The sequence below is a fragment of the Zootoca vivipara genome, chromosome 2 (genome assembly GCF_963506605.1).
Source record: "Zootoca vivipara chromosome 2, rZooViv1.1, whole genome shotgun sequence".
In the NCBI taxonomy this organism is placed as follows: Eukaryota; Metazoa; Chordata; class Lepidosauria; order Squamata; family Lacertidae; genus Zootoca; species Zootoca vivipara.
In genome coordinates this window covers 114,954,661-114,969,294 of record NC_083277.1, presented here as the reverse complement: position 1 = coordinate 114,969,294, position 14,634 = coordinate 114,954,661, and the positions used below count along the sequence as shown (strand labels likewise).

The following is a 14,634-nucleotide window of genomic DNA, read 5'->3' as shown; positions in this document are numbered from 1 at the left end:
CCGTAGGCTTCCAATGCTGGACTACGATGGGCCTTTGAACTGCTCCAACAAGGCTCTTCTGGTGTTCTTAGGTGTGTCCTGAAACGTTCATGGTCTCTCTCTCTCTCTCTCTCCAACAGGCACCGCATCCCCAAATCACAGTGGTGGCTGAAGCTTCGTCCCATCTTGAAGATTCTTGCCAAGTACAAGATTGAGTTGGATACCTCTGAGACAGCTCACTTAGAACATATCACTCGCAAGAGAGTATCCGGAGAAGGCGCCCTGTGAACAGCTAGCAGCTCTCCCTTTTAGTTATGACACTCAAGGAGACCTCTAAAGCAAAGTATATTTTTCCCCAGTCCCCTTCCCAAGTTTAGCATGCAGCTGTCTCATCTAGTGTTTTGTGTAATGACCGGGACTGCATGCCTGCCACAAATGGAGGAGGCAACACCAAATGTCATCTAGTGCCATATCTGCAGTATGCGAATGAATGAGTTAAAGGGAAATGTATGTTATTATATTCTACTTTTCCTTTTAGAAAGCTCAAGACAGCTGACATGGGTCTCCTGGTGGTCTTCTATTCAGGCACCGAGCAGATCTACTCTTTCTTCTCCTTTACTGGTGCTTATAAGGTTAGGTGGCCCTCTGTCTGGGGGTGGAGTGGGGATTTCAAACAGGAATGGTCATTTCAGCTTAAGTTCATGTTGAAATCTGGACTGGACTGAATATATTATTTTGCTATCAGGCCCTCTCCTTTGAACAGTGACAGCTACCCCAGAACCCACAGTTGGGGTAAATTATAGCTTTGAGATTCAAGCTCTTCCAAATGCTGAAAATAAAATGGGAACTGTTTCTCTAGAGGCTGCTGTTTGGATCTGCCATTTCAACACCATCTTTTCCCCTTCTTCAGTAACATGCACAATGCAATGGGGGTTGGACTGCAGGCATGGGGGATTTTAAAAGACCAAGCAGCCAAATGGCACCCAGCATTCAAAATGTGCCAGGCACATTTTGCACCTGGCTATCAGCCACCTGCAACCGAGTGAAGAAGCCCGGGTGCTAGGATGGTGCCTGAAGTCTCCACCATCCAGAGGTACATGCCTAGGGATCCTTGACTGGTTTCACACACTAGCATCACATCATGCAGAATTCTACCAGTTATATTTTATCTGCACAATCAGAATGAATTTCAGGAACTAAAAAGTCATCTTGAAAAATACAGTTTTTGAGCCGCCTGGCCCAAAAATGGCAACTTTGGTGACTGCAACCCTGGTTTAAAAGGAGCCATTTGGTGCCTAGCTTATATATCCAAGTTTCTAACACTGCTGGCACCAGTACTAAACTAGACTGCATGTAAACTCTTCCATTTGCCAAAATACATACACCTCTCTTCTCATCTGGGGCAATTTCCACCTCCGTGGATTTAAAGCAGCCCCTGTGAACATCATTTGAAACCACCCTTATTAAGAAGTGCATAAAAATATGCAAAAGTGCAACAGCAGCTCTTAGACACATGGAACAAAGATACCTGCAGACACTGGGGGTTGTAGTGCTATATGCTTGTTCTCCAACCTGTTACTTGATGGCCCAGCTAGCTACAAACAGTAGTGCATCTGTACAACAGGAAGGCAGACTTCAGGCTTGTAGATTCTAGTTTGTTCCTGACTACAATCCCAAAATCTACTACCCAGAAGCTGGTGCAAAAATACAGCCAAAGGGAATTCAGTGCCAGAGCTGAACAGAACTTGCAGTTCCTCCACACAAAAATCCATTCCTGGTTATCTCGCTCCCTCCAGGCTTCCTGCACTTTAGCACACACACAGAGGGAAATAAAATGCACACATAATAAAGTAACAGTAGCCCTATGAAATAGCAACGGTGGGAAATAATTACAAAAAGGTTTCCACCAGCCGGTGTCTCTTACCAAGTTCCAAAAAGTAGAGGCAACAGCAACACGCAGTCCTCCGAGTCAGTGCCTTAACTGAAAAGGCCGCCTTGCAATTCATCTGGTGGGAGGACTGGGGGAAGGCCTCTGAAGTAAATTTTAGTAACTATGTCTTAAGTATCTCAGGCAGTTGTTGAATGAGTGTTTTCTCTCTTTTCCCCTGCATCTAAACCCGGCGCCCCCTTTTTTGCATGTGCACTCAGAATTATGTACCTGTACATGAGGGAGTTTTGTCTTCCATATTGAATGGTGCTGTCTGCATGTATTCTCTTCCCTAGTAAAAAATGTAAAAACAATCACCTGGAAAACAGCGAATTACTTTGAAAATGCCAAGCTAGCCTCCTATTATATTTGCAGTTGGCGTCCATTTATTACTACTAATGAACTTACAAAACTGACAATAAAACGCTGGGAAACGTTTCACCGCCAGTGGTGTTAGACACACAGTTTAAAAAAAAATAGCAGAGTTAAAAAAATTAAAACAGAGGCAGGAACTTTGTATACATTTCTTCCCAGCTACTTATCCAGGCTTCCTCAGCCTCAGCCCTCCAGATGTTTTGAGACTACAGTTCCCAGCATCCCTGACTACTGGTCTTGCTAGCTAGGGATAATGGGAGTTGTAGGCCAAAAACATCTGGAGGGCTGAGGTTGAGGAAGCCTGTACTTATCCTTACTGAAAAGGGAAGTTCTTGATGTTGTCATCCTCTTCCTTTGGCAAAATCCACTCCACATTAAATAGAATCCATGTTAGTTGCTGTATTACGCCATAACTGTGCACACCAGAACGACTTCTGGGTTCGTGGTGGTGCAGCAATCTGACAGCTATCTGCTGGAGAAATGGCAAGAGGAAATAGCAGGAGACAAGCAGTACAACACTCTCACAATGAAAACACACTGCAAAATAAATTGCTTCTACACCACCATTTTTAATTAGCAAACTTTTAATACTCCACACAAGTTATTTGCTCACCTAATGAACCACCTTCCTCCATAGCAACCAAACACTTGGGCAAAGGGAATTTTGAGCTCATGGCATGATTTGTTCCTCCCAATATGTGGCTTCTGACTGTCCAGCATGTACTCAGGTAGGCTTAACTCAATGGGGGAGATGTGTTCCCAGAGTGGATGACAACTGCATCGCCACAGTTACATACTGTTATAAGGAAGACATGATTTCGGTTGTTCTTAAAAGTATGGAGCAATGTTTCTGGATTGCCTGTGAATGGAAAGAACCACATCTCCATATAAAGTTATGGCTCTCCTTATAGTAAACAGCCTTTTAACCACCCGACTCATGGCTCAGGACACTGTTCATTTTACCAAGTGATTAGAGCAATCCCACACTGCCCTGAAAATAACGGTGCCCAGTTGGATACATTCACTGCTCAGAATTAGTTCATACTCCCTACCCAACCAACAGCGATATCCTGAGGGATGTAAGGGAATCCTAGAAGCATCTCCTATCCTCAGAAAATTTCATTTCATTTTTAAGCCTTGGCTGAAAGTAGAGGGAGCTGGGCCTTCAGGCAACAGTACCACTGGGCTATCTATCCTTTGCCATGATCTAAGGAAATTAGGTTATCCTTTTAGAGTGTAAATTGAAATATACCTATAATTTTACAATCAGGGAAAACCCTGGGTGTCAGCTATCGGAGTTTAAGAACTGGACTGTGCAAACAAAAGCTGGTCCAAAACCTTGGGAGATTTGTGACAGCACGTGGGCTCAGATGTTGCTTCTGTCATCTAATCAATTTGGTGTAAATAAATGCAGGATTCATAGCTGCAGGTAGTCATAAACTTTTACTGTTGCTTGGACACTAAAGGGACTTGTGTTTAATGGAAACACCTTGAAACCTTTAGAGGTTTTTTTTTAATGCAGCAGTGTTTTAAGTACTAAAATACCCCCTACCCCGTGAACACTCTGTTGCTAATTAAGGAAAGCACAGTAAAGCACAGCTGAAATTGAGTAATGTGACAGCAAACCAGAAATTAACTGAATATGCTATAAACCAGGTATGTGGCGCTTATGTCCCTCCAGATGTTGCTGAACTACAATTCTCAGTCATCAGCCTCAGCATGCATGGCCAGGGATGATGGGAACTGTAGTTCAATGAGGCTCAACACAGGGTGCTGAGACCCACTTTCAAAATGCAAGGAGACTGAAGAATATGCTTACTAAGCTCTAAAGCCATAAATAAGATACATGAGCACACAATGTAGACAGCAACCAACTTCCATATTATTCAGGGTACAAATCTCATACATGTACCTATCTTGCTACTTGACTTTTTAAAGAAAAAACTCACTGTGATTTACTCTGACTGGCCTGCTTTCTGGGGCTCAGCTGAGCCCTTCCCCTATGAAGGGTGGATCTAAACATGCAGGAGAACATGATTGAAAGGAAGATTATCATCTCAGAGTGTTGGTTTGAACTTGCACACTGCTTCTGAATGCTTCTTTGCTTTACATTATACTTTACATTAGGACAGCAAATAAAGGACTGATGAAGAACTTGTTGCCCTGAGGGTGTTTGCTTTCTACTTGCAGGGGTTTGGTTCCTCAACCTGACTCCCAACCAAGGGCCATTCACAAATCATATTCTCCACCTACAGTCTGAAATGAGACAGTCCACTACCACCTTGGGATTTGTTGTGGAATTTCATTCTGCTGTACATGAAGATCTGGCCAAAGTATCAAAACATGATCCACTACTTTGGAGAGAATTCTCCCTCACCTGCCAATCTGATGAGCAGATAGGAGACACACAAAGGAGGGCCTCCTTTGTTCCATTCCAACAAGCCACTTTACCTTGCAGTAGAAAATGAAATGGCAAGACAGGCCTGCTGACTCAAGCGTGTAAAGCTAGAAGCAGGAAAGTCACCAATCATTCGGCTTTTGTGCCTTCCCCACCACTTCCTCCTCCAGCCTGGTACGTAGCTCCACCTTCCCTTTGTGCAAAAGATTCTCAGGAGAAATCAGATCTAGGAATTCAGGGAAGAACTGCAGGAGGCAAGGGGGGGGTTCTTTCTCAAGCATTACACCTTCCAGCCTCTCAGTGAAGAAAAGAAGGGAAAAATGAGAAACTAAGGGAAACAACCAGCCAATGTCAGAACCAGTATCCCATGTGCAGTTACACACTGATCTGCAAAAAACTACTTCGTATCACTGCTACAGTCAATTGAAAGCACCAGGAAAGGAGCTGCACAGTAAGTCAACCAAAGTGAGCTATTAACAGAGCCTTGCAAGGCTTTAGCTGTCATTTAAGCAACACATACTCTTTCAGAGATTCTGGCAGAGGCAGCTCCTTCACTGCATCTGGCAGGAACTGGACTCCCAGGCTGCGGCGCACAGCATAGCGCGACAGCGTCTTTAAGGTGCCTGGGGCGGAGCACAGGGTGGTGAGCTTTTCGCAGAGTTGCTGATCCCGCGTGACTTCGCGCGGCATCGTGCCGTTCTTCCGCAACTCAAAGTGTCCTACAGCACTGTGAAGGAGATCAAAGCAGGAGTCTTCTCTCTCAGTGCCGAGTCCTCTGACCAGCAGGGCAACCAACCTCGAAATCGGGGTCTGCCCCTTCATATTGACCACCCGGACCTCTGCCCCGTATTCCAGAAGGATGCTCACACTCTCCAGGTTTCCCTTCATCGCTGCCCAGCTCAGGGGGGTGTCGTCGTTGTAATCCAGAGCATTGACAAAGGCGCCGCTTTCTAAGAGTGTTCGGACACATTCAGCATTGTTCTTGAAGGCGGCCCAATGAAGTGGTGTGTCCTTGTTGCCATCCAGTGCATTGGGATTTGCCCCATATTCTAATAGGATTTCTACGCAGGTCTCGTCCTTTTCCGCTGCATAGTGAAGTGCTGTTCGGTTGTAGCCATCAAGGGCATTGACCTGAAAAAGCAGAGACGGGATTCTTCATGTGTTTGGAGTTTATTATCAGCAAGAGGAAAATTATCCAAAGCTTGGCTAATAAGGATGGGAAGTGGAATCCTCTCAATGCAATCCCCATCAGCCGAAACACTTGTCCCATGATCCTCACTCTCTAATACCGGACCCATTCAACGACAGTTTCCTCTGAAGCAGATCTCAAAAGAAAACTCAAGTATCATGCTGCTGCTCTGGCCCTTATTTTTTAGAAACAGCACGATGATGATAATGATACATTTGGTCTCATGGCCTTGTCATTTTCCTATCTGTAAAAACTTTTGTCAAAATTAAAGGCAATGCTGAAACACACACACATATGACTATTACTGAGGGACAGCAAACACCATTAAAAACAGACTGCCCATAATTCAACATATGATCAAACTGGCACAGGACTAGACTGGGCCATGTCAATCAATCAGGCAAATAATTTTTGAGCCAGAGAGCTAAACTCCAGTCACCTATTCAAAATAATGCTCAGGATCCCAACAACTGTGCAAACCATTCACTATGCCCAAGAGGGCTTGACCCTATGATTCCCGAAATGGCACATTTTCTTACCACTCAACCTCAGCCCCCAAAAGGCAAACCACTTTGAAAACACACAAAACGCTGTTTTCCCCTCTCCAAGCTCTTGCATCTAAAGGAATATGTCTCAATCTAGTCGTGTAATATGTAATACTGTGATCAGGATTTGTGTGTGTGTGTGGCCTATCACAAGGATAACATATAAGAACCCCCTTGAACATTCAGAAGTGCTCTGCAAACCCCCTCACATCTGTCATATATGAGTAGGTTTGCTGGATCTGTTCTTAAATAGGCTCCTCTTACCTCAGCTCCTTTTTCCAAGAGCAGCTCAATGCAGTCGGCGTCAGCAACCATGCAAGCACAGTGCAATGGCTTCAGGGTACCGTGCATACAGTTAACATCTGCTCCCTGGAAGAACACCAATTGGGAAAGCACAGTAAGAGAGGTTCTGCCAGCTTATTTATTTCTGATCTCAATGGAGCATAAATAACTTTTGCAATACACATTTGTCATCTAATAACGATACCACATTGGGGTACTTCATATTTATGGTGATTAAATCTCTGTGATTTAAGACAAAAATCTAAAGCCCAAATCCTTATCAGTCTCTTCATATTTATTACTCTCACAGCTATTTATGTATTGCTGTAGCATTCCAAAGGTGGCTAAAAAATGGGAGAGAACTTGCCTCCCGCAAGATCTGCTCCATTTGCTTGAGGAAGCTAGTAAAGAACGACATCCTCTCAAGGAGCTCAGGTTCAGACCGTGGCCTGTTTCCATACAGCCAGTATCTTGGGGTCTCCTCATGTCACAAGGAACTGTATGGATTGCTCATATTTAATGACATGGAATTTATTGTTAGCAACACAGGTTGTACTCAGGGGAGCTAAGTGACAATTGTTAACCAGAAGGGTTTTTCTTCTGTGTACTTCAGATGTATATTGAGAAGTCATAGTCAAGTGATCAGCTGACCCCAGCCTTCAGAAAAAAGCTTGCTTTCCCCCTTCTCTCCCGGAGAGAATTATGATATACAGGAGACAACCATTTTGCACGGGGGTTCTGTTCCTGGACCTACACGCATAAGCCCACTCGGTCCCCATTCTGTCCTATTCTGAGTCCAAAAGGACCTGCACTTCGGTGGTCACACGTCAAACTGAACTTGCTTAAAATGGTCACCACCTGTATTTTCAAACACCTGCTTTAAAAAGCTAATCTCTTAACTCTGGCATCTCCAAATAGGCCTCCCCTCCCCTTGTGTTTCTGTCTTACCAAACAGATTCAGGCCCCAGCCTCCAGCTATTTTTATTTCTGTACAACACTCTGTTACCATATGCATTCTGGAAAGATTACTATCTTATATTTTATTTAACAGCAGGGAGAGGAAGAACAAGGATAGCAAACAAACATCAATAACCATATCAGCTTCCATGGGCTCTTTGGCCAACAGGCTGACTTATAGTACATTTAATGGGCTCTGGCAGACTAAGTACCTGGGAATTAATATAGCAAAGCAGTTGGCAGCATCAATCAAACCTAATGTGGAGCTCTGCGACTACAAGTACTGAGAAATCAGAAACTGAAGTAGTCTTAGCACTGCCCTTTGGAGCTAAAGACTGACTACATCTTCTTTTTACAGGTAGGTAGCCATGTTGGTCTGCTGTAGTTGAAACAAAATAAAAAAATCTCCTTCCGGTAGCACCTCGCATGCACACGAAAGCTCATACCAATGACAAACTTAGTTGGTCTCTAAGGTGCTACCGGAAGGAATTTGTTTATTTTACATATTCTTTTGAATATCAGAAATGTCACATTTAAACTGGCCTGAGGAACACTATTCAATACTATTTAACATATATCCTCCCTTCTCCTTTATGGAGCCAAAATCCACATGGATCACCTCTTGACTCCCCCAGATTTGTGGGCAACAAGGAACAGCTACCTGGCCAGTAAATTTGTTTTAATGCTCTTCCAAACTTGCCTCTGCTCACTGTAAGCTGTCTGCTGTACATACACTCTAAAAATAGCCAGTAGTTTAGATTTACACTTAAGATGCATCAAGGGCGGGTTAGCAAGAAGGCACAGCCGACATAACCTCACCCATCAGAAAGGAGGATTCCTATCCCTACGGTTATAGCCCAAAATACAGCAGTGGCCACAGTATACAGATGATCTAAGATCTGGGGTATATTGGCTGTATGACATAATACATACTTCACAAAGCACAACTTTAGTTCAAGTGTCTATTACATGCGCATGTCGGTTCTCAACCACTGGTATCTGTGTGGTCAGTTACAGCACAGCACATTTGTTCTGGCCTGCTTGAGAAAAGCAGGGGGAAATAGAAGTTAAAAGGAAATAAGGAGATCTTTCTCCTCTGATGGAGCAAAAGCAGTCCATGCTTGCCATTCCCAGACAGTGCTGTTCTGCTCTAAGTTCACTAAGAACAGGAAGCAGGTTAATGCCACCCTATAGTGGCCTCAATTGCATTCCTTTACTTTTATAAAAGTATAAAATGAATGGTTACCGTCCCATCCCTTGGGGAAACAATGTGTTACACTAATGAAGCCATGTCTCTCTCCCGCACCCTGAAGGCAGTTTGCAGGAAGATGCACCATATGTTACCGTGGATTCACAGGATTGGTCCCCACCTCTTAAACTCATTAACCCTGGTTTAAAAGTGTATGTGAAGCAAACAGCAGTCCGAAGGAAATCCTGCCTAGGGTTGTAGCTGAGCCATAAAACTGAACCAAGACACACAGAGGTTTTTTGGAGATTCCAAAACACAACTTCCAGAGCTAAAACATCTCTGTAGTCTTCCAACATACCCTCCTGATAAGGTCTTCGACGTTGTCATGCGGGAAGGATCGGATGGCTGCAATAGTCCGGATCAAGCGCTCCGACAAAGAATATTTACTCTGAATGCTCTGCATAATATACCACATACTGGAACTCAAGTTTCCTTGGGTTCATTCACATGCTCAATGTTGCCTGTGGTGGAGATAAAAGAGAAATGCAGAAGAAAGCTTTAAAAAGAAAGAAAGCGCACAAAAGTTCAAGGGAACACCTATTAATAATAAAAATTGTGAATAAGAAAAGACTTGGCATCTTGTTACATTTCACTCAGCACAAGATTACTGCAGCATCAAGTGATGGTTTGCATGCCAAGGGTGGGTTGCGCCAGAGGCAAGAAGTGGATGGGGCAACAGGTGTGACTTAGCTCTACAAAAGCCAGAGGTTTCCATACACTCAGGTGCACATACTCCACCCAGGCATACAAGAGGCATGATCACATCAAGGACATATTGCAGTTGGGCAAAAGCACCCAAGGGAGGGGTTACAAAGTAGGGCTGGCAAAAGGCGTGGACTGGGAAGAGTCCTAAGGACCAGACTGTCAGGCATTCAGCCTCTGAGCCTCCACTCATGGTCTATTTTGATCAACAGCCGCTCTATGTGGTCTCCTGAATAGGTTTTTGTTCTGCCCACGATCATTTAACTGAAGATTCTGGTGACTGAATTTGGGATCATCTGCATACGAAGCATGTGCTCTAGTACTTTGAAAACCAAGGTGCAGCTTTTAATTGGCTGCGGGGCCTTCCAGCAGAACTCCTTTTATATGGAGGATTCCGCTTGCATTATTTGCATGTTTGGAAGAACAAAAAATGAAACCAAACTGCATGATGCAATCATATCTATTGTGCAAGTGTTACATCCTAGACTAGCCACCTTTTAAAATACATTGTGCTTACTTTTTCATCATCCTTGTTCTTGTTTTAGAAGGGTTTCACATTTTAAAGAAATAATACAAGGTCCTGCAAATTTTGCAACCAGAATAAAAGTATTCAATTCAGCAGGTCACCCTGATTTCAATAATCTGCTCCAGTTTTGCAAGCTGTCAGTGTACAAGTAGAACCCAACAAGTAGCACTCAAGGCTATGAAGTTATAGTATATGTGATGCAAGCATCATCTCGCTCATTTGTTTTCATAAACAAGATGAAAAATTGGGTGGCACAAGGCACACTTTATTATTATTAGTTGCTTTTTAAAAATGAAAAAAGAAACTCAAAGCAACTTACAAAAATGAACATTAAAAACAAGGACTGAACAACCTAAAATAAACTATATGTATGTATCTCTATATACACAGGTTCCACCCCATTAAAATGTAAGCTGAAAATTAAGATTCAAATGCATAATAATGTTTTTGCCCAGCATGTGAGAACAAAGACAGCACAAGGCTTGCCTCCCTGGACAGAACATTCCATAAAGGGGGAGCCACCACTAAAAAGGCCCTTTCTCTTGTTGCCACCCTCCACACCTCCCTTGGAGGGGGCACATGGAGAAGGACCTTAGATGAAGAATGCAGAGGGAAGAATGGTTCATGTGAGGAGAGGCAGTCCCTGAAGTACTAATGTCCAGAGCAGCATCAGGCTTCCTAGGTCACAACCAGCATTTTGAACTGAGCCCAGAAACTACTTGCACCAGTAAGCAAGGCAGACAACACATTGCAGTAATCTAACTTAAAGACGGATGCTGCACATAGCTGCCAAGTTATCCCTTTTTTTAAGGGATTTTCCCTTATGCTGAATAGGCTTCCTCACGAGAAAAGGGAAAACTTGGCAGCTATGTTGCTGCAGTCTCAGAGAAACATAATATACTGTCAGAAGCATTCCTTCTTTTTTACTCAACTCAGATGGCCAAGAGAAATACAGAGGATTGTATATAAGATGATAGTCAACTAAACAGACAAATGCACTCCCCATTCCGGGGAGAAAAGGGGAGCAAGAGAAACACACAACTGTGGAACATAGCTGTGCCTTCCAATTAGGAATGAGATGGAACAGATAAATAATAAACCACTAATTCCCAAAGGGTGTGCTGCAAGGGAATTGCTAGCAAGCCACGAGAAACAAACAAGAAGCAATCAGCAGCCTCGTTCTGCCAACTCCCAGACAGCGCTATTGCCTGCCTATAACTCTTGAATGTATTCTGGGTGAAAGCACTTTAGCCACAATGCATGATGCATCCCTTCCCTGTCATACATTACATGCATGCCATGTATGACAGCTCATAACAAGATGCATTTCTGCTAAAAGAGGAAACATGTATGCTTCACTGTTGACCTGATGCAAGGGATGCATTAGACACCATTTGACTTATTACTACTGTACATAAAACATCTTCCAATTAGTGCAAGCTGACTGAGGTGCCAGTTACAGTAGTTCTGTTGGTTAATTAGAAAACAATTCAAAAATAGCAGCAGTAAGACCAACTGAAAGATCACAAAGTAATGAGCAATAATTCAGTTTCCCAGAACTCTTCAGCAGCAAACTTAACATGCCACCTGAAGAATAGCTTTGAGGACCAGTGTGTCTCTGTGACATGTCTTTTTTATCCTATTACAGGTGTTAAATAGGTTACAAACGCCAGAATGTTTGTGTTCTCATGAAACACATCTTTGTGACTACCACTGTGCTTTACACATATGCAAGTTTTTAACATAATTGTCAGTTTGCATTCTGGCATTTTGCTTCCCCCACGCTTCACTGCTTACACCCAAGCGCCTACGCCAGCTAACCTGGGCTAACACTTCACGCATCTGAAGACATGGGCTCTAGACCACAAAAACAAAGCATGTCATCATAAATGTTTAAGAGGCAACAAGACTCTCTTGTGGTTTTGAATTAAGAAGCACTGCCTCTGTGTTACCTTTTGCATTTCAATGCAAGCTGCATAACTGCCACATACCCTCGCCTCACACGCAGACTCCCTATGTAACGTGACATATAACGATATACATTTTCATGGGCATAGCCGGGATTTATGTTGGGCGGCGGGGGCAGGGCCACCACCTGTTATCATCCTCTGTCTGGCTCTGTGTAGCAGATTTGGAATGAACTCTCACAACAGCAGCTAATTTACATTACTTTCTTTTGACTCCAAGTGCTCAGAAAAGCCTGTTCAAAATCTTTCTACAATTTCTAAATTACGGTAAGTATTTTTTTTAATTTGATGGGGGGGATCTGCCCTCCCTCCCTACTCCTATGTACATTTTGAATACCCCCCTCTCTCTATAGCCACCTAAATCTCTGTATGAACAACACAGAAGCTTTGCGGGATTTCTGTTGTTGTTTTGTTGCTGTTGTTGTGGCAGACAGTGAGGCGTGTTTTGGGCATGGAAAGAGGCGAGCTGAAGCCCACAGAGGCCGACCAGAGGTAGTGGTGCTGGGGGTTGTCGCACCGCCAAGCCCAACCGATGCGGTGGTCCCAGGGGTCGCCTCTCGTTCACCACCAGCCCCACGAGCGCCCCGCCCCGGCGGTGCCGCCTCCGCCGCCCGCGGAGGCCAGACGGAGCAGACCCCGCACCGCAGGGCGAGGCCTCCCCGGCCCCTGACGCCGACGCAGCCCCAGCCTCACTCACCGACCCGGCGTCGACCCCGGCCCGCGCGCCCTCCAGTAGCGCCCCCGGAAGCTCAAGCGCCGCTGACCCCGGTGACCTGGAAGAGGTAAAGAAAAAGAAGAAGAAACCCCTCAGGCAGACGCTTTTTCCGCTCCGTCTCAGTGGGCCCCGCCCTCCTCACCAGTCTCCTCCAATCATTGCCGAAGGTCTCAGTGTAAAGCCCACCCCACTCTTCCCTCTACCTGCCAATCCTCTCGCAGCTCTCTGAAAAAGGTCCTCTTTCCCCGGCGAAGGGAGTTCCAGGGATACACCGCGTAGCAGCTTCTGGCAAAGGCTGGGCTCTTTCTTCCTCCCACGGGGGCTTTTTCTGGGCCTGGCTAAATTTTAGGCACGGGAGGGGAGGAAGGAGGAAGAGGCAAAGCAGCGCTTCACGTGCGCAATTTTGTTCGGCTCTGCAAACGTGACATGAAGGCTGGCAACATCTGGGAATTACTTCTTTTTTATTTTAAGTCATTTATTATTATTATTTATTAACATTATAACATAAAATTTTTCTCTTTGGTTTTATTGACCTCCCCTCCCGTTTTCATGGTGTTTTAAATTTCTCTCCCTTGCTGCACCCTTGTCTTCTCTCTCTCATAACCACGACACAATAATCTCTAAGCCTGTCTGTTGCTCATAGTTCAAATCCTGCTCGCAAATTCATCACACTCATGGGCATAGCGGGGAGGGGCAGCATAGAAAGTAGTCAATTAAGTGAGTACTTTTAGGGTGGTATTTTTACCCGTGACTTCTCCCCCCCCCAAAAAAAATCCTGATTACGCCCATGATCATACATTAATATTTCTTTAAATATTCCAAAGGGGACTTCCATTTAAGTATTCCAAAAGGGGCTTCCATTCTTCCACAAAACAATCATTAGGCGCTCTTATTTTTGCTGTTACCTTTGCCAACCCTCCGTGGTCCATCCCTTTACTTATCCATTCTTCTTTGGTGGGAACTTCTTCCTTCCAGCTTTGTGCATAAAGAATCCTAGCTGCTGTCGTTACATACAGCTTAATCGTATTTTTTGGGAATTCTGTTCCCACCGTCTGGGAATTCCATGCCTGGAAGTTTCACTTAAAATAGCATAATTGTCATCGTTAATAGGGTTCATTGCAGTCTTACAGGTGGTAAAGTTAGAATTGGAAGAATATATCTTCATGCTTGGGTGGATAACTTAAGGGGAGGGATCGTGCAAATAAAACAAGGGCATCACTGAGGATGCCACTGGCTGAATCCGACCTCTGCTGTCTATGAACAAAAGACAGCCCTACTCCTCATCCCAGACACGCTCCTCCAGCCGGAGGGGAGCCAAGCCGGCCAGCCAGACGCTCAAAGGGGAAGGCAAGGATGAAAGGAGCAGCGAATGCAACCACATCCTAGGGATTCTCAAGCAAAGCCAGGCAGGGGATCGGAGGTGGAGGTTGGGGCTGGATGGAGAAAGGACTTTCCTTTTCCCAGAATCCACCTTAAATATTGGTGAAGCTGAACAAAATCTGGCTCTGGGTTTCTCAGTCTGCACCCTGTGGTGCCTGCAGTGAATTCTCATCTCTCGGTACATGCAGCAGCCAAAACCAAAAAATCTTCCGCGCCCAAAGCAGTGGTGAGTAGATGAAAGATGGGGAAGCCTGGACGTGAAGGACGAGATGCTTTAGCAGCAGCAACTAGGTCCGGACTCTGCTTGCTGGAAGGAAACTGGTTTTTTGTGTTTTATTTGATAGACAGTGACAGTGACAGGATTCTGGGAAAAGCGCCGCATTTGCAATCATTGTAATAAAATGCATTCCAATTAATACGTATAAAAACTTAAAAAAAACCTG

The 14,634-nt window shown here is 44.5% G+C and overlaps 2 protein-coding genes across 3 annotated transcripts in view; one reads left to right on the top strand and one right to left on the bottom strand.

Annotated features, from left to right (window-relative positions):
* The window catches only part of PFKM (phosphofructokinase, muscle), a 40,829-nt gene extending 39,992 nt beyond the window's left edge, over positions 1–837 (top strand). Inside the window, exon 23 of the mRNA XM_035099484.2 lies at positions 120–837. Coding sequence (XP_034955375.2) covers positions 120–267 — 148 coding nt within the window. The 3' untranslated portion in view covers positions 268–837. The remainder of the gene's footprint in view (positions 1–119) is intronic.
* On the bottom strand, positions 672–13,874 carry ASB8 (ankyrin repeat and SOCS box containing 8). 2 transcript variants are annotated; one of them, XM_035099486.2, is made up of 5 exons: positions 13,717–13,874; positions 12,794–12,869; positions 9,200–9,362; positions 6,678–6,782; positions 672–5,810 (listed from the first exon to the last, which is right to left on the bottom strand). In XM_035099486.2, exons 3-5 carry the CDS (start codon positions 9,314–9,316, stop codon positions 5,181–5,183), a joined length of 852 nt encoding a protein of 283 aa, XP_034955377.1. In that variant the 5' UTR covers positions 9,317–9,362; positions 12,794–12,869; positions 13,717–13,874; the 3' UTR covers positions 672–5,180. The 2 variants fall into 2 exon arrangements, with proteins under 2 accessions (XP_034955377.1, XP_034955376.1); XM_035099485.2 differs by lacking the exons at positions 12,794–12,869; positions 13,717–13,874 and adding an exon at positions 12,454–12,782.
* Positions 13,875–14,634: the final 760 nt, after the last annotated feature.